General features: G+C 31.9%; 1 protein-coding gene across 3 annotated transcripts in view; it reads right to left on the reverse strand.

The window, feature by feature from the left end:
- Positions 1 to 4,488: 4,488 nt before the first annotated feature.
- LOC107448265 (uncharacterized) overlaps positions 4,489 to 21,099 on the reverse strand; it is a 90,168-nt gene continuing 73,557 nt past the window's right edge. For 2 of the 3 annotated variants that reach the window (XM_043054936.3, XM_043054035.3), the window contains exons 2-3: positions 7,821 to 8,034; positions 4,489 to 6,084 (exon numbers count right to left, since the gene is read on the reverse strand). In XM_043054936.3, coding sequence (XP_042910870.2) covers positions 4,913 to 6,084; positions 7,821 to 8,028 — 1,380 coding nt within the window. In that variant the 5' untranslated portion in view covers positions 8,029 to 8,034 and the 3' untranslated portion in view covers positions 4,489 to 4,912. Of the gene's footprint in view, positions 6,085 to 7,820; positions 8,035 to 9,728; positions 9,855 to 21,099 lie in introns of those variants that run through there. The other variant, XM_071187184.2, reaches the window with a different exon arrangement.

A 21,099-nucleotide genomic window follows, 5' to 3' on the forward strand; every position in this document is an offset into this window, starting at 1 on the left:
CACACAACGTTAAAGGTCTCGTCTCTATTTTTGCATCATCACATCTCCAACATGATTTGCATACTAAAGAGATCGAGCTACGACTTTATTGAAAGTGACACTTTTTTTCTTTTTCTTCTTAGCAGTCTTTAGAAGCCTTTAAAAGGTTCCTTCAAGGCATGTGAAACTTTTTGATAGCTTACGTGCATAGAATGTTGATGAAATTCGATTGGGGGCGAAAGAAAGAATCGAAAAAAAATTTACCCTTTCGACTTTGACTTGCAATAAAATTAAATTACTTTCTCCTACTAGAAAATACATTCAATTAGACGCTTAAACAATGTTTTTTTTTCCTGTTAAAATAGATACATAGAATTAAATGGATTTTTTAGTTCTCAATAAATGTCTATCTATATGAAGGGATTCACATAAATCTGACAACTAGGTCAATACATCAAAACAGTTCCGTGCCATAAATAAAATTTTTTAACTCGGGTTATTTATAATTTAATAAAACGATTTACATAAATTATATTATTAGATTAATTAAGACACATTTTAGAGAAAAGAATTTTTGGATTTCTCAATTAAAAAAAAGTTATCGGAGCTATTGCTTTAGATCTTTTAATAGGTATGAAAAAAAAACGAATTTTTTTAGCGCGTCGATTTAGTGGACATTTCGAATATAAAATAAAATTGTTTTGAATGAGCCGTGATGGTTCAGGGGATAGAGCATTTACCTTCCGATTTCCGCATCCGGCTTGCTGACGTGAAATATCCTCAGTGGTAGACGGATCATGGGTTAGAGTCCCCTTGCCATCAGGCTAACTGTGGGAGGTTCTCTTGGTCTTCCTCTCCATGTAACGTAAATTTGGGTTAGTTCCACCAAAATGTCCTCGACGAAGGCAAATTTCTTCCAATACTTGATCCAGGAGTTCCCTTGTCTTTCGGATTGGGTTCAAAATTACAAGGCTACGGAGTTGAACATTAGTAGTCGTAAACCCAAATATTGGGTCCGCTGTTCAACAACGGTTATAAAATTATAAAATATAAAACCCATTTTGTAAAAATAATTTTAACAACATAAAATATCTCTTAAAAAATTTACAACCTGTAGAAGTTTGCTGAAAAGGAAGACATTTTACCACTAGAAAAAGTCTAGGAAAATTGTAAACAACGGTAGTCCGATTAAAAAAGCTTTTTATTAAATTTTCATCATTTTGGGAGATGACTCTGCATTTTTGAAGGAGACATCAAAAAATTGGGTGGAGTGGAAAGGCTTAACGGATCGTCAAAAAGGGTATTCATCAGAAAACAAAAACAGTTGCAGAACTCTGTGGCCATTAAAAAGAATAACCAGCACCCACTCGGAATGGTCCATATTTCTTCACGAGGCTCATCAGACCATCAAAAGTGTATCCATCAAGAACAAAATATGTCGCAGGATTCTTTCTTTTTTTTTAAAAAAATTTCCAATGAGCTGCACAATCGGTCTTGCCTATGAGTAGACCTAGTGCGGTCACCAGAGGTGGTATCCACTCTTTCAGGACCACCACAATGGGTGAGATACCGTTGGTCATGTTAATTTGGACGTCTAGTTTCTGCCACACTAGATGGCAGCACCGAGACTCTAGTTGGATGATAAAGTGCACTAGGATTTTAATTTTGCCGGAAATGCCTAGAGCCAATAAGGCACTCCAGGGATCTTTTACATGCCGCATAATCATACGACATGGCCACTGAGGGTTTTCTGCTTCCCGAAAATCCGGTGTCTGGGTCGGGAATCGAACCCGCAGACTTTAGCTCAGAAGGCCGACGACAAACCAACTGCGCCACCCACGTCACAGGATTCAGTAGATATTGAACTGAATAACGTGGGGAAGCTTATACCCCTTTTGGATGGCTAATTATTCATCAAGCATAAGGAGACTGAGGCTACATGTTGAAGATTACAATTACAAGGCACTTGGGATGAAATGGCATCTTTGGCGGCATTTTGAGGGAAAAAAAAGGTTGATAAATTTAGTTCAAACTCATTCTCGGTCGATGTGGTGAACGTGTTCTTTCGGGAATGTCTCGGTAATTATACAGGGGCTTATTTTTTCCAGAAATTTGAAGTTTTTATCGGGCCTATTTTCACCCACATAAATTTACAAATAGATTTTGGTTTTTGGAAAAGTCAGAGAAGAAGCAAATTACAACTAAAACCAAAACAATGACGAAATCACACTTGTTGATCAAAGAGAGAGACTAACGGGTGCACGGTGACGGCCAGGCTAAAAATTTCAATGTGGTGCACTTAAAGAGGGAAAGTGTACAAATTGCAACTAGGTGTCCAGTTGCCACAAGTTCATGTTCGGTTTTTGTTGAAAGGTTTTATACAGGGTGGGCAGTCAAATCTTTCAACAAAAAATAAGCACCTTTTAAGTACTTTTAAGCACTCCAAAATATTTTTAAGCACTTTATGCATTAACAAAATACAAAATAATTTTCAAAGACTTGAGATGATCATGATAAAATAACTAGTTTCTGATAAAGAACTCTTTTCTTGATTATATTAGCCGTTACAAAATGATCGAGAGATTTTTCGGTTCTCGATATCAGAGGATGGAAAATGAAGTCTGAAATTGAGAATATTTTGCAAAATGCAGCAGAGTTGCACATGAGGAGGCAATAATCTCACCGAATCCAACTCAGTAGACTCATATACGGACTCGCAAGTATTTCATCAAACATGTAAAATGATTGGCGCTTTCATACGCTATGGAACGACGGTACGCCGAAATGAATTGTGAAAGCGTTGAATAGAACAATGTGAAAAGCACTCTTTTGCATAATACGTGGCGAAAATCGACATGGTAACGAAAAAAATCTCATTCTTGAAAAGGAGAAATTAAGCCATTTTTAAAAACACCCAATAAAGAAAGCACCTTTAAGGGTTTTTAAATAACGAAAATTGAAAATAAGCACCTTTAAAAAACGCTGCGTACCATGTTATAGTAATATACAATATAATGCATTATTATACAATTTAAATCTCCCCTAAATGCCCCATTTTATACTTGTTTATAATCCCAGCCAAAAATGGGGTAAAAATTGCATACAACAAAATCCTTGCTGTATGCATTGTTTATCTCTCTTTTGGTAGGCTCCATTTTACCTTTGACAAAACATTGATAGAACATTCGATATTAAACACGGAAGAAAACAAACCAGTTCAAATAAAATTGCTTGATCACCTTCAAGGTTGATCACCGTGATGGTGATATTAAAAGAATTGTAATCAGTTTGTTCATAATATAAAACAGTAGTATAGGATGAAACATTAGGCAGAAGAAGGACCAAAAATCGTGTTTTAGCACGGATTTGACAAATAATTAACTGGATTTAATATTTTTACTGTCACCAATATTCACATCACCTCGATATTTGCTTCGTTAAATTTTGATAAAGTTATTCCCGGATTTAAATAGTATTCATTCGGAAAGTGCATAATTTACAGTCTTTAATGTGTATATTTTTTTTACTTCATTTTTTATATATATTCTAAAATCCTGCACTAAAGGCAGTCAGGGGTCTGTCCAGACATTTTGTGAAAGGTTGTTTTTCGTGAAATTGATAAAAAATTACTCACATTCTTTCAACCAGGGTCCGCTTTTATGAATTTGTGCAAATAGGGTCCTTTTTTGTAAAAAAAAAACTTTTTCAAGGAGTTTTTAAAGTGTAAAGACATACAAGATTATGTTCAACACTGTAAGATTATAATTAAAAAAATAAAATTCTAAAAAATAAACAACAATTGCTGCTTCTAAATTAGAGATGCAACACACAAATATTTGGTATTTAGCCTATACTGTTGATCGCAGAATATTCATTTCGGACGAATAATGGAAGAATCGTCTGCCGAAGACAAAACTTAATTCGTTGTCATTCATCTTTCTTGTTTTCTGCCCTGGAAAGGGTTTACTCGATTAACAAAATAATAATGAAGATAATCAAATTTGTGAAGGGTTCGATCAAAAGACAAATCATTTTGTGAAGGGTCGGTTTTTAAGTTAAAATATTTTGTGAAGGGTCCGTTTTTATGAAAAGATATTTTGTGAAGGGTCCGTTAACGGACCCAAATTTCTTCTAAACAGACCCCTGGCAGTGATTACAGAACATACTCGGATTGGTTTTGGCTACATATTAAATTTCTTAAATATATTGATGATTTTCCAATCCCTTCTGATTTCGAAACACCCACAATTAGTAAAAATGGGGGCAATAAGTGTAAGTATCGCAAAGATTTAACCCTTTTAATTGCACCATAATTCCATTGTTGGAGATTTTGACTTTCAATTTATAGAAACAATCAGATTACAAAAAAAATTAGAACTCTCTCGAATTTTATCTTGCGCACATTAAAGTTGAGAGGAGTTTCGAAAATGAGCATAGTAAAATTATATTAAGTAGCAAAATTCAAATCGTCAAACTTTTCTCCTATCACATTCAGGAAGAAATCAGTCGACAAATCAAAATATATTTATTGTTCATCGTGTAAGAAATGTTCAAGATAGCTTCTAAACTTCAGCTCTATAGTTTTCAACAACTCTACCTATTTTTACATTAAGTACTTTACCTTATAATTTTATTCACTAAGAAAATAGTCTAAGTCAATACTTTGCTCGGGGCAAACAGAGTTGCTGCCAAACAGTCAAGCTTTTTATCAGTCGGGGAAAAAATACAAGTTGTTCGCCAAGCATTTCAGTCACTAGCATCTGACCGAATTTTAGATCACAGATCAATTTGGAACAAGTGTTAACACTTAGGCACGACACAGGCACGCATTTAAAAGTTTGCCACAAATGTTCACACGAAAAAATTTGGTCCCATGTTTAAAAAGGCATATTCTAAGCGATTATGAAACGAATCCCAGTTCCTTTCATCAAACTTAATGATAGTTGTTATAAACACCGTCTATTAAATAATTCATTCTGTAATAATCTCTTCTCTGCCAACTATCGTATACACGTTTGGCAACTACGCCGAGAACGGCAAACAGAACCAGAAGTCCAAAAACGAGAGCCAGAACTACGTGAATGGAAGACTTGTATTTCCTGTCGCTCTCTGATTCTGTTGCATCTGCATCTAAAGATTTATCCAGAGATTTAGGCTCTTCCAGAGAAATATGAGTATTCGCTGACAAGAGAGGAACTGTTGAGGCTATGGGAACCACAAACGGCGAACTTTTTGCTATCGTAGATGTCGCTGCCATCACTTCCGAGCTTGAAAGAATGCTGGAAGATATTACCAAGCTCGGTGTACTCGTGAAACTAGACTGTATGGGATGAATTGATGAAGCAACAGGAGTGCGACTAAAAGATGATTCCATTTCAGAACTAGAAGTTTGAGATACAGTTGCAGTTGCCAAGATTCTCAAGGAGGATGTCGGTTGATAATCAGAAGTTGAAGTTGCTGATATCGATGACTCGGCGCTAATCGCACCGGGATCATCCTCGAACATTTTCGCAAACGCTGACTCGATTTCAGAGTTGAGGACTTCGTTGCTGGAATTCACCAGAGGAGGTGAAACAGAATCATTGTTCGTGGTAGAACTGCGGTTGTAGAAGAGCGTTTCATTGATTAACGTTGCGATTTCGACACCTTTTCTCGGTTTCACACTTGATTTGCTCAATCCTTTTAGAAGGAATTTCGAATGTGGAACGTCCTCCAGGGTGACACCTTTCCTTGGTTTGATGCCAGATTTAGAAAGAATGGCGTCTGGTGTGAAAGCGCTGACACCTTTACGGGGTTTTACGCCTTTATTGTCATTTTTAAAGCCTGCTTGTTCATCTGAGTAGGTGGCTATTTCTTCCACCGCATGGGGCTGTTCTATATGAGATTTGGCGTTTGGTGAAGTAGTGGTAGGTGCTTCAGATGATTTGGGAGTGCTGAGAGTTTGGGTAGAAGGCACTGGATGAGAGGCGCGGAGACCCGTTGCAAAGGTAAAAGAATCCGTGGTGTTGGAAGACACGAATTTGCACTGCTTCAGAGGGCGACAGTTGAAAAGACGACAATTCTTTTTAGTTGCATTCTTGTTATAGCTAACAACAGTGCAATCACCTAAAACAAGAAAAAGGAAAAAAAGAGTCAAATCCTCGCACGTAGAAAAAATACGAAAGAAAACAAAAACACTGTTGGTTGAAGAGTTAAAAAGTAGCAATGGAAGTGGTACAGTGACAGAGTACTGTACCTCCATTTAATGCACTTAAACTTTCAACAGTTATTTGAGGTTCATTCAAGATTACAAGTTAAAGTTTATAGAATCCAGTTAAGTTGTACTTGAATTTTCTTTATACATTAGTTATTGATGTGCCATATCACCACAATGTAAGACCAAAAGTTAAGGAATGATTTTGTGATGGCAATCAAGCTGGTTACTAAAAACGGCTAGTTTTTACAAAAATTGAAATTGCAAAATCCCTCACTTCAATCACCATTCATGCTGCTTTGAAAATAAAAATTGCATAGTTCATATTTAAATTAACAGTTTATGGGGCATTTACGTATGACCAATAATAAATTTATTGCAGCTACTTTGAGATACCCCACAGGAATACCGTTTAAATTAAATTTCAGCTTCTTTGGTTTATTCGTTAATAGAGATGTCTAAGCTGACGTCACATCACTTACATGCCAAACGAAAATTTATCAATGACCAAAAAAGTTATTAGTTACAACCAATTGGAATACATTTCATTTCAAAATTAAATGGTGTAATCAACTGGTTTCCATTAACAATACTGTTGTCTCTAACATTATATTACTGCAATTGGTTGAACGATAAAAGTCAAGAGATATAGTTCGGTCTGTGGTTTTGGCATTTCTATGGAAATCTACGAGGATGAAGTTTAGTAGCGATTCTGTAGTCTATACTGATGTCATTTCACTTACCTGTCCACTAGCAATCAATTAGTTAGATAGCAACCAATTGGAATACGTTTCTATTGGGATCGGAATATGTATCATCCAACAGGAATATTGCAAATAGGTAGTTGCAATTCAGAATCATAAAATTACGAACGATTTATTTATTCCACTCAAGAACGCAGTTCAGTCTTTGGCTTGGGCATCTCTATTATTCATGGTTATTAATTACAACAATGCACTTTTTCTATCCACATTTGTTGCTATTGGAAACCACTTGGTCATCTGATGAATAGGTGCAAAATTTAAAGTAAAACAAGGCGCTTTCAGGCAATGTCAGTTTGGACATCTATATTGACAATATTTATCTTATTTAATGACACTTTATATCAATTATATCAAACAATAAAAAATTTCTAATTAGCATGTGAAAAACTAAAATTCTTCTAAAGTAAGTTAACAACAGAAAAATCAGATCAAAATTAAAGAATTGCATCAAATTACCGAAATCGAAAGCTAAATTACACGAAGACTTAAAATTTATGGGCCGAGATAGCCTGGTTGGTAGAACATTGGGCCCATGTCCAAGAGGTCGTGAGTTCGATCCCCGTGTAGTAAATGATTAATGATACACATTAAATCTGCCGGGTCACTAAGTCCTCTGTGTCCCCATAACGAATCATACCTCTGAGGGTACTGAGTTGGTGATTGATCGTTCGCTGGTTCTAGTTAAAATAATAACGATCTGTGGATGAATGAATGGATATGTGAGTGGATCGGCCCTATAGAAGTCTAATTCTTGGCAGTAGATGGCGCCACCATTCATATTTTGAGAATTTGATTAAAAAAAATTTTTAAATTTTTTTTAAATATCACCAATTTTAGTTTCTAAGAAAAACCTTAAGTAGTTCAAAAAAATGAAGAACATTTACCATATTTTCCTGAGCAGCAGTCTTCCATACATTTTTCTACAGTCTGAGCAGTGTAGATTTCAAGGAGGGCGACGTCTGCGTTGGCGAGTGAAGACCTCGATGTGCTGAGAACGCTGTTCGTGAAAGCCACCCCAGTGTCGCATGCCTCCAAATGCGTGATCACCAAAGACCATGATGTTAGAAGAATCAGAAGCAAGTACTGGTTCATGACTCCCTAAAAATAAACAAGAGCAATGAAGAATGAGTACACAATTCTCACAAAACAAAGTGTGAATTAAATGTACACTTTATTGAAAAGCAAAAGGAAAATGTAATTTTCAAACGGATTTCATACTCTAATTTTTGTTAAATTTCATTTCGATATCAGCTGCCAATGCATGGAGAAAACAAATTTTTAACAGAAATCGCAAGATGGAGTTACGTAAATTATACAGGGTGTGCCGTAGTGACCACTCTTAATATATATTTTTTTATAGTCCTTGTTAAAAAGTTTAGGGTTGAAAACTAAAATTGGAAATGCTTTAGAGATCTGACAAATCATTGTGAATGAAAGCAGGTGCACTAAGCATTAAAACCTGTTTGATTGCTGGAAAAACAAGGAGGAGTTTAAAAGATGATAATTATAAGTTCCAAGTTCCAACGGGTTTTGATGTTTTGTACTCACCATTTCATTAATAGTGATTTGACAGATTTCTAAAGCATGTTTCAATTTATTCCTATACCTTCCTAATAATTTACGACCCGCAAAGAATATAATTTTTTGTTTCAATTTTTAATCTGGATTTTTATAGAAATATATATAATAAGGATGATAATTACGAAATATTTTATATAAATAGGGTAAATATTAGGATAGAAGTAATAGATTTTCTCAGAAAATTATAAAAGAAAACTGTTCTTCAAAAAAATAAATTTTTTTTCTCTTTTCCTTTAAAAAAATAATATTTATAAAAACTTTTTAAGGATGTAATATTTCTAAAAAAGGTATTTTACGGTTAGCCTCGCGCAAGGAAATTTCAACTATTTTTTCTTATTTTACTTCAATTTATTTAATTTTTTATGAAAAATCATATTCTTCAGTGTTTAAAAAATAAATAAAATAAAATAAGTAGTAAAAAAATTAATAAAATATATTTGTAAAGGTCTACATTTTTGGCGACTTTTTGTTTGCACCCAGCAAATCGGAAAGTACCCTAAAAATAATGCTATATTTTTTTTTTAAGAAAAATTTATATATTTATAACAAATGCATATTTGGTTTCTTCGGTATAAAGAAGAAAAATGTCTGTACAATGCGAATTCTTTTTAATATTAAAGTAAAAAATTTAAACGCACTGCAACAAAATTCATAGCCACTTAATTTGCATTATTTAGAAATTTACGCATTACCTCTTCTCTTCAAAAACAGATTTTAAAAATACTTTTTTCATTGATGAGTTTTTCTTGTGTTGATATACTTTTTCGAATCCCAAAGGAGTATTTTTTTTATTGAAGCTTTGCACATTTTGTATAGACTTAATAAAACTGTGCATTAAATAAGATTATGTTAAAGTATTAAAAGGTAAGACAATTTGCGAAATTGAATGGGGTTTCTATTTATTTTTCATATCTTATCTGCCTTAGATCAACATCTATAAGACAATAATATTTAGGTACGTGTTTTCAAAAGTGTTATTAAGCGTGATTAAAGAGACGACAGGCTGGAAAAAATTATTGTTTTCATACCATTTATTTTTAGCTAATGTGCTACAATTAGTTTTAAAGCCAATAATTTAGATATAAAAATCAACAAACAAGATCTATTTCGTTAACATCATTAATTAAAATTTTAGAAGCGACAATAGCTTGAAATACATTACACTGTTAAAGAAATTGACAACAACAACAAAAATGACATTTACTACTTACTATCAAATAAATGATTTCTACGTGTTGGGCCAAAGTGTTAACGTTCTAAAGATTTCTCCAGAAAAATAAATCAAACAAAAGATGGCATGATATTGTTTAATTATTTTGATTTGAGCATATTTCAAATAAAAGAAAGACCTCATTATAAGTCAAGACTAAAGCATTCTATATTAGCTTATAGCTTTGTAGGAAGATAATTATGATCTATAATTAGATATAACTAATTTTAGTCCACAGTTAAAAGTAACGTATTACTGGGTACCTGCAATTTGAGAAGAAGTGAAGTAATTATGCCCAACTGAGTGGTTTAAATTAGATTTAATTGGATACCTCAAAGTGACGTCACGCACGTGTGTCGAAGCTGATTGGGTTCTGAATCAACTGTTGCCACTTGCAGTTATCCAATTATGAAGCTTGTTATGAAGCTTGTACGGACAGCCATGTTTAATGTTGCTCTTCATGTTATTTTGATTAGATAAACAAAAACATTTCAGAATGGCTACTATCAGCAAAATGAACCCGTAACATCATATATCTTACAGAACACCAATTTCTGACGGCATTTTGCCTTATACGTAAGAAAAAATCGATTTATTGGCAAATAGCTAATAAAAAATTCCGCGGCCAATTTTTTAATTTTCCATGTGTTTTTAGGTATAGAGATGTCCATGTCAGAAGCTGAATTATCTTACTCAGTGGAATAAATAAACTGTCGTTTGCACAATTCATATTTACATCCCAATCGAAACGTATTCCTATTGGTTGCTACCTGAAACTCATTGTTCATTGGTGGATTGCCAGTGATAAGTGACGTGACGTCAGATTAGACATCTCTGAGAGAGAAAAAGAGAGTAGTGACTTAAGAGATGGCGGCAGGTTTGATTTTATATTAATGCTTATTTATATTGTGAGCATTTAAGTGTTATATATCAGATATGAGTTTCATAAAAGTAATCATCATCATTATCATCATCTGAAAAATATCCCTAAAGGTAGATCATAGGTTCAAACACCTTGCTATCCGAATATCCATGAATGATTTTCCTGGTTTTCTTTTTAGAGTAACGCATATAAGGGTGAGTTTCACCAAAAAAAGTTTTCCCCCAAGGCGAGTTTGTTTTAATGTCTAATCCAGAAATTCTCTTGTCTTCTGGGTAGTGTTCAACATCACTTTATAATTATTTATATGAACAGACAGTTCAACAACCGGGATAAAATTAAATAAAATTATGTTTGAAAAACAATTATATTAAAAGGGAAAGTCTTATATATCGATTCAATGCCGAGTTTAATGCACAAATGAGTTTTAGAAGCGGCTATACTGCACCCAATTCAAAAGATATTACGAATTTCAAGGAACACACGGTGTTATAAACTATATAAGCCGAGAGCAAAAGTGAAAAGGGAAGAGAGGAAGCAAGCGAAATAACAGACGAAAGAATACTAGGGTATCTTGGAGTTAAAGAAACTTCCAGTAATCTGAAGTAAATGTATTAAAGACGTATATTGGAAAGTGTATTTCATTTGCAAGAAGAATGTTTGAAAAAATCCCTTTCACAGGATTTTTGAAGTTTCAAAAACGTTTCGATCTTTAGAAACCAAATATTTTTTTTAACGTTTTTAAAGTAAATGGAAATTTCTTTTTACTAGAAACAAATACAAAATTCTACATTTATAAGTTTTAAGTTTAAATAAACTGTATAATAATTCCTTTAGCATTATTAAAAAAAATTGGATCGACCTTCGGAAGGTCAAGCCATGGTTGTGGGTGTGTCCAACACCACACCCTTTTATTTTTACCCAAAATCACTTCTTTCAGCATCAATCCTTTTTATCTTTTATCGGAGGAAGGATATTTTTTACCGGAATCAATTCCCATTTATTACATTGCATTTGCCATCATTTAGAAAAATGCTTACTACTGAAAAGATAAAAAGATTTTTATCACAAAATATTGAGATAAATTATAGGAGTTAGCGTCCTTTTCCAGTTGGTGTTTTAAATTAAGCGAGTTAACGTATTTTTTAATTTAAATAATGTTTGGAAATTTTACGAAAAAAATTAGTTGTTTTTAAAGTAATTAAGTCTATTTTTTTAAAAAATGCTGAAATTTAAGAAGTATCGAATTAACCTAAGTCATATTCTGTAACCTCACGTTTTCTAAAATTTTACTGTTAAGGCAACTACTTCATCATATTGAACCTGTTTCAGAAGACGAGTATGACTGATTCGATTGTAAAAACAAAGTGGTTTTTGAAGTACATAATTTTTCATTTGCCAGATATGTGCTTTGTTTCACTTGAAGATTTTCATACAAATGTTTTTACGTAACGCTAGTTTAAATTTAAGAGCTTGGTAAAATGCAGTGATAAGTCGCAATTTTTTCCAGAGTTGATATTTCAACATCAAACTGTTCTTTGGTATTATTTCCAGCTACAAAACTTACAAGTTGCTAGAATTTCCACTATATAACATTAGAATAGATTGCATAATATTATTCAGTACATGGAAATCTTGTGATTTTTACCTGGAAAATTCTGTCCCGTACAATTTAAAAATGTGGTTTTTTATGTAACTTAATTTCTTGAATTATGTATTTTGTCCAAAATGACTTGGAACTTTGAAAAAAAAAAGAAAAAAAAACTGAAGTGGTTCGAATGATTGTGAATCGCTATTTGAATTTCGTAATTGAATCGTATTTTCGTGAAAGTGACTCAAGACTGCCTCTTTTTTAAAATAAAAAAAAAGTGATCAATATAACTCAATATAAAGTATATATAGTTTATCGTAGCAACTAGTGAAACAATTTTTAAACAGAGTGTTTTTAATTTAAGCTTTAGTTGGCGCAGTTAAAAGGAAGTTAAGTTCCCAACAGATTAATGATTTTTTTACTCATAATTGAAACAAAACAATCTATAAACGTACATCAAAATACATGAAATTTAATAAATAAAAATAAATAAACTTTCCAATCTTAATAATAGTGTATTAAAAATAGAATTTTTTTTATATCGAACAATCTAATTAAAACTAGGCTAATAAAGGACCAAAAAAGTGAATTTTACATAGTTTTTACAATATGTATGAATACTTTAAATTAAAAAGATCCTTTTACCTAATAAAAACTAGGAAAACCAAGAACTACTTACATTCGAAACATAAGTTAACACTTGCAATATTTCATAGCTGATAGAATTTATAAAAGCCTCGAAAATATTTCTTACTGGGGGAAAAATAAAAAATATCGCAACGAAAAGAATTAGGGTTTCTGACTTGAACTTTTGAATAGTTTTCATACGCTTTTCTGAATCAGCAGTTAGTAAAATCCGTCGTAACTACAAAAATTACTAAATAGTTGAAATTATTATAATAATAAGCAATAGGTGAATAATGTAATTTAACTTTTAATGAAATTTAACTTTTTTCAAATAATTAGTAAAAACATAAGCTCTTAAATTATAAACAAAAGAAAAACTCATTATTACGATTTGCTAAAAAAAAATGAAGTTATATAAGGGAAAAGTTTTAATTATATAAATTTATAGCCAGTCAAACGTGGGCGCAAAGGAAATCAAAACTAGATGAAGCAATGCTTTAATAATTAAATTCACACTTTTTTTTTAAGTTGCTAAGCATGTCAAGTGAAATAAAAAGATGTCATTATGTTTTTTTCCCCGAGTATAGGATTTCTCTGTATGCAGATGTGGAAAGTTGACAGCTACAATACTTAAAACTCGCGAGTGATAAAAATAATTATATGGCAAAGTTGGCGATGAAGTAATTGACGACGACTTTAAAGAAGATCATATTATGGCAGCATTAACGTCAAGAAGAATTTGCGCCAGAGAAAATAAAATTTTTATGCCAGAAAATCGAAAACTACGCAGTAATTCATATTAAATAATATGTAGAGATAAGTTATGACGAAAAAAAAAACTTATATCACATTACTCGGTGGTTTATGTCAGTTGTTAGTTAAATTTCAAGTTTTATTTAAAATTCGAAACATAACTAGTTCCATAAAAATAGTTCAAGAAAGATCAAGCATTAAATTACAATTTGGTTTTTTTTACATCGTTTTCACTCCCCCCCCTCTATAACATCAGTTTTTTCCTTATTGCTTAATGGAATGCATGAAAACTTTATGGTTGTGAAACTTTCGTGCATTTATGAGTCAAAATTTGTGAGTTTTTTTCAAAACTTTATTCCTTAAAGTGGTTGGAAATGGATTATCAAAACAATTAGAAATGTACAGAAATCAAATATAAATTTTTCAATAAAATTTGTAATTATATATTTTTTTTCTACTTGAAATTAAAAATTTAATGACTAGAACAACAGTCCACTTGCAAGTGACGTCATCGTAGGTAAATCATGGCATTTTTCTATTCAGAAGCCAATCAGATTAGACACTCACGCGTGACGTTGCTTATAATTAAATCTGATTTAAATCACATGGTTAGGTATAATCCCTTCACTTCTTTTCGAGTTGCAAGTACCCAATTCGGGAGATTAGGCATTATTTGCTCAAAAATAGTATTAAAAACGAGCATCTATTTTTCACAGTTACGATCACAGTAAAGGAATTTCAAAATTTTCAAATGACTACTATTACTTTTTTAGAGAAACGTGATCATCACATTAAAAAAAAACTTTTTTTTTCCAAATGGCAGGCACTGAACTTTATTCCTCGCCTTAGAAGATGCCGGAATTGTTACTCATTTTACGTTACCCAGTGGGCACCTGTGAACCAAAGTCACGAAGACGAGCAACATTACCCACGCCACACTGCCACAAACCCGTTCATAGGCTGGGCCACATTCACACATCACACACAACAGAGGACAACACAAGAGAGAAACATCCATGCCTAGAGCGGGATTCGAACCCGCAGCCATTGGCTTCGCAGTCAAGCGCGCTAACCGCTCGGCCACCTGGCCGGCTTTAAAAAAAAAAAAAAAAAAAAAAGAACTTAAAACGGAGTTAAAACAGTATTTTTAGCACGAACAGGGACGATGCTTGGCAAAGAAAATGAGTAAGCAAAATACAGAATACAAATAACAATATTTTCTTATTTGGAGTGCGTTGATCAGAAAATTGTGAGGATTACATATTGATGAAAAAAAAGTAAGTTTTTCGATTTGAAAATTTTGAAGATCTTTCATTGCTACTGTAATTGTGAAAGGATAATTGTTTTAATACTATTTTGAACACAAACCTCATAATACCTTTACACAAAATTTTATCCAATTTTCTCGAAAGGTAGGCTTACTAGGAATTTACATGTTTATAATTCATTTGCTAATAAATTTTATATAGAAATATTTGTAACTAATTCATATTCTAAAATATTGAGTTACACGAAAAGCAATTTAGTTTTTTTATATATAATATTGAAATACGATCTTCCTGTAGTACATAAATATTTTATTGAATAATATATTTCCTATTCTGGTCCAATACCTTTTTCCCTTTTCATGGTAGTAGCATGATTTCCTGCTCATAAAAGTTTTGATATTTTGTTGGTAAAAAAACTGATCTAGGTAATTTCTGACCTCCCGATTTGAAGTAAAGGTTTTACCGTCTAAAAAATATTTAAAGACCGTAACATTGCTGTAGACTTGCCATTTACCGGTCCTAGTGATGATGTGCTTCAAACACGGATCATTTTCTTGACGTATGAAAAGCAAATCACAGACGTCAACGGACGGCATAAATTTCTTTCCACAAGAACATGAAGAAGCCATAAGTCAAGCTTTGAGATTAATCCTAGACGTTTCAAATTAACATGAACGGTCGAATTCGATAGACTTAATCTCTCTGCAATCCATCTAACGAGTTGTTACCCTCCGGTTTGTGTTAATTTATGCCTTTATCACGTCGATATCAGCTTCATGTGATCTTCCAGAACGTGGTGTATCTTCAACATAAAAGTTGCCTTATAGAAACTTGGCATACCAGTTTTTGCACTAGCGTGCTGTCAATACATATTCTCCATATACACTGGATAATTGTTCTTTAAACAGCATTTTTTTTTCGATAGTAAAAAAGTAAAATATTTCAAAAAATCTACTTTTTACTTTTCATATTTGAACGGGTACCAATCAGAAACTACGGCCAAGAACCAATCGAACTTTTTCCCAAACAAGCCTTGCTACATCAGCTGTCAAAATATATAATGATTATGCGGCTTAAGTGTGAAGTTAACTGCGAAAAAATACAATTAAGTCATCAGTTGGAAAAAAACTTTCCGAACAACCCAATAATACGTTATTTGAATCTCTTATAGTAGAAAAACTCCAGCACAGTAAAAAGTGCTACGGATTATTTTTCATCTCAGAGTTAAAAAAATATCGAAAAAAACTACTAAAATGAATTTTTAAAACATCTTCAAACTTGCTTCTTATCAAAATTACAAAGCTGAATTAAGAACGCCGTAAAGAACAAAAAGTAAGGAAAAATATTTTTCTGTCACTTGATTATAGGCTTATACTGCATTAGGATTTATTCCATCTTTTAAGCTTCATTGCATAAAACATAAAACTCAAATTTAAAAGACAAATTAAAAGGTAGTAAATATTTTTAAACACCTTATACTTCCAAATTTCACTACATATATGCTAGACTACGCTAAATTTTTATAATAATAATCTCTATCTGACTATGTTGGTGTCGCGGACAAATTTAGATTTATGAAAATAGTGCTTGAAATTTACTACATAAATTCTGCAATGAAAATAGTGCTTCAAATTTACTACATATATTCTGCAATGAAAATAATGCTACAAATTTATTCCATAAATTCTGCAATGAAAATAGTGCTGCAAATTTATTACATAAATCCTGCAATGAAAATAATGCTGCAAATTTACTACATAAATTCTGCAACTAGACTTGTATTAAATGATTGCAAAAAATTCACAGCATTCTAGAGTGCTGTTATATTTTCGTTGTTATGTATTCAGTTTACGTTAATAAAAAATTATTAGTGAAAGAGAAATACTTTGCAAACTAAACATTTATACTATTGTACTTAAGAAGAAAAAAAAGTAATTTTTAAACAAGAATTATTTAAATATAACATTTTAAGCAACATTGATGAAATATAGACAAGAGTAGCTATTCATTTTACTCCTTCAAAACCCTTCGCTTTACCGAAGCTCTGAAAAGAAAATTTATGTTTAAAACTTTTTAGCAGAATTATAAAATCAATTTCCTTATTTTAACAAAGACAAGCTCAATCCTTAAAAATAAGGCAAACAACTCCCATTTTAACTACAGCTATCAATTACTTTTTAAAAAGGATTAGGACAAAACCTCAATAAATTTTAGAAAATAGGGCTTTTCCGCCGAAGAGTTAGGTTTCGACTTTTAAGAATGTTCATCATAAAAGGAAGGAGCTACTAATAAATAGTTGGCGGAAAAGAAAGTTTTTAAATAGTAAGGCTACTATCCTTTTTTTAAAAAAAAAGAGTTAAAAGCTAATTATCTGTCTTTTTAAAAAAATTTAGACACATTACCGCCATTTTTCAGGCGTTGACTGTAGCAAAGGAAAATATGTTTGACCTGCGATAAATGAAGTTGCTTCTAAACAATAAAAAAAATTTAAAATATAACTTTCTTTTGGCGTAGTTATTTTTCAGGATATATTTTCGCAAAATAATGGCAATAGAAATATATATCTCTATTGATTTTTTAAAAATATTAGATTTTAAACTTACACCGTAAAGGGTTTTGAGAAAACTATTGCGTAAAAAAATAGTTTTCCCTTTAAAATTGCAGTTCATCCGTTTTAAAAGACATGGTCTTTATAATGTTTTAAATTTGTATCAAACAGTTATTTCAAAACACACACCAATTGCAAGAACAAAATGGCATAGTTAAAGGAAGAAATTTAAGGAGTTTTAATTATATTAGTTTTTAAATCATTTAGGTCTGCCTTCTAAAAAACGTATCAAATTTACAGCGATGACACAAACGTAATCGTTTTGTTTCAGGCAACGTATTAAATTGGGTGTTAGAAAATTATGGTAACGGTCAAATATCTCAAATAGGCATCAGCTTAAAATCTTAAAACTCATGGGTGACATATCTGCAAAAGAAGCATTGCAGGAAGCTAAACTTGACTCAAAATCTTATATGAACCCTTTTTTTTATTGCAGATTCGGATTCTCCAAAAATAAATGTACTCCAATCGGATCTACGGGCTCTTGAACATTCATTCACAGATGGCGCTCTAATCGGAAGTTAAAAATGAGTCAAGAAATGGCTATCAAATCAAAAACAAAAACCAATAAAAATAGACTAGTTTTTTAAGATAAGGAAAAAAACATGTGTTAGAGTCTGCTTGCCGTCAGACTAACCGTGGGAGGTCTTCGCGGTTTTCCTCTCTATGTAACGCAAATGTGAGTTAATTCCATCAAAAAGTCTTTCACGAAGGCAAATTTCTCCCAATACTTAATCTCGGAATCCCCTTGTCTTCTGGTTTAATACTTTTCGGCACATTGTGTACAAATTATGAAAAAATATAAAAACAACTAAAATAATGTTTTGAATACATATATAACCAACAGTTTCGTAAAAATATAATTCAAAAATTGTGCTATATTCATAAATTCCTTTTAAATGAATTAAACTTATAAAGAATTCTCGAGCAAGTCAAACTTGGTTCAAACTATCCAAGTAGAACTTATTCAACATGTATTTAAACATATAATAAAGAAAAACGACAGAATTCCAATAAATACTTAGAAAAACCATTCAAATATTCAATCAGGGAATGCTATAAAAGAACATTCGATTCTGAAATTGAACTAAATGATCTCAAAATTGAAATATTTCTATTTTTCAGTAATGCCCAAAGCAAAAGAAACGATCGGTTGTAAAATTTCTAAAGCTACCTCCAACATCTAAAAATAGAAAAAGTACCCTTTAAACTGCCAAAAAAGTTTCCACACAGGCCTAATCTTTAATGCATTTTTGATGGCTTACAACTATAAAGGTCTCATTTTAAAACCACCTTCAAAAATTGATACAGATATATTATTTAAGAAAGCAATATAAAAAAGAGAGATTGGAGTTTTTTTTTAAAAAAAGAATTTAGGTTAGACGTAAAAGTAATGAGATGAATATCATGACTTAGAAAATATAAACTATTATGTTGTTTCCAGAATTGTGCAAAGCAATGCTTTTATTGATAAGATAAAAGTAAAATGATTGAGAGTTACATTCATGAGAAATGCTTTTTAGAACTATCCATTGTTGCTAAAATAAATCAAGTTTTTTTTGTTGAAAAAATTATTAAAGTTAGAGCTGTTTTGAAAAATATATTAATACAGAAACCATATTTTACAGACTTCTCTACTAAAACTGAGATATTTTATTTTATGAAAAAAAAAAAACTCGGTAGTGTTGATACGAATAAAAACTCGGTAGAAAATGAGATCCCAAGCAAGGAAGAAGTTTAATTTTTTGAAGTCTCAAATCATTCAAAAATCATAAATGTTCAAACTTTTCAAGAATAACATTTATTTGAAATTATAATTATTGAAGTAACCATTTCGTAACAAATTAAATAGTTCCTTACTTATATGCAAAACGTTCATTAGTGACCAGTATTGACGTATATTTTTAAAATAAGTTAATAATTAGAAGCCGACATGCTTCGAACGCTCATGTACAGGCGCCCATTCTCAAGACTCACCAGGAGTGAATGACTCATGGCGAGAATTTTTAAATGCTCGAAATATATCGACATTTATTAACATTTTCTTTTTTTTTTGAAGTTGATGAAGTTTATTATCTTTGAGCTTCAGTTTTTTCCTTACGCTTGAGCTAACAAAAAAAAAAAAAAAAACTGACAATAATTTGTTGTTATAGTTCATTTACGTCGCACTAGAGCTGCACAATGGGCTATTGGCGACGGTCTGAGAAAAAGCCCTGGGGATGATCCGAAGACATGTCATCACAATTTTGATCCTCTGCAGAGGGGATGGCACCCCGGCTTCGGTAGCCCGAAGACCTGCACGCGAAGTCGAGCACTTTACGGTAGAACAGTTTAACGAGGACCAATACCGCACACCCTCGGTCCCTACGCAGACTGATCCAAGTGGTCACCCACCCGCACACTGACTGCAGCCAATGACTTCGGTGATCTGCTGGGAACCGTGTCTTAACGATCAGTCCACTGCGGGACCTGACAATTACTTAGAAGGAATGTTTAATTTAAGGAAAAACCAAAATTAAAGTGCAAATAAAAGTAAAACAAAATAAATTAGCATATTATCGAAAAAGAATCTACTTGGTAGCATAAAAAAAGACAATTATAGAAACGTAAAAATATAATAAAACAATTGCTTGAATAGTTTAACGAAACACGCGTGGCCAGATAATTAAAATTTACTTTCAAAATTGCGAAGTTTCGGTAGTATATCAGATATTGAGATATTTTAAGACGTTAAAAATTTTGGCTAGGTATTCGGCAGTTCTTTTTGTTCGTTAATCCCATAGTCTTAGTAGTGATTTAAAATATTAAAACACCATTTCAAATAATCATTGTTGTTACTAGAGTTCGATTCTAGAATATATAAAGATACCTCTTAGAAAACTAGTATCTACGTTTTAGTTTTTATTGTTTAGTTATTAAAATATATTTTGAATAATTGATAAATACATTATTCCAAAAGTATGCATACTTATGCTCATTACTGAAATTGAAAAAACTGTAGAATGAGTAAACTAAACAATAAAATTAAAAATTAACCACATTCTATCTGAAATGTGTTTGTATAAAGCTTGAGACTCGTTTAAATGTAATATTTCATTCAAATTGTTTCTAGTAATTGACTATCAATGAAAATTCCGAATGAAATTTTACACTACTCTTGCGTAAGTCAAGTTCCTTGCAAATTTACCACATTTAGGCATTAATCGATTCCCTTTAAATAATTCATTTCATTGTCCCCGAATTATTTTTTCAAAATAATTAATTACCGAGAGTGAGGGATTAATTACTGAAGTAATTTCTTAGCTTCTACTAAATAAAAAACAATTGAAGCTTCAGATTCTTTTGCAAAAAAAAATACGTAGAATATGGTATAAAAATGTATGCCTCATGATTATATGTATAATATTATATATTATATTTTATTATATACACATAGTTCGAGAAAATCAGTTCATTAAAACGAAAGTTAGTCAATATACCTTTTTTTTGTTCAGCGCTATTGCAATCATTCATTTGATTGTACCATATCAGTTTTTGTAGCAGAATTGCAGAATTTTTCAGAATTTATCTGTAGCACAATAGCCATAAATTCAAATTTGTCTGTAATTCTTACGCCGCCAGACAGAAACTTAAAATTAGGTTTAA

This window comes from Parasteatoda tepidariorum, chromosome 9, assembly GCF_982258835.1.
Source record: "Parasteatoda tepidariorum strain Cologne lab strain chromosome 9, Ptep-v5.0, whole genome shotgun sequence".
Classification (NCBI taxonomy): domain Eukaryota; kingdom Metazoa; phylum Arthropoda; class Arachnida; order Araneae; family Theridiidae; genus Parasteatoda; species Parasteatoda tepidariorum.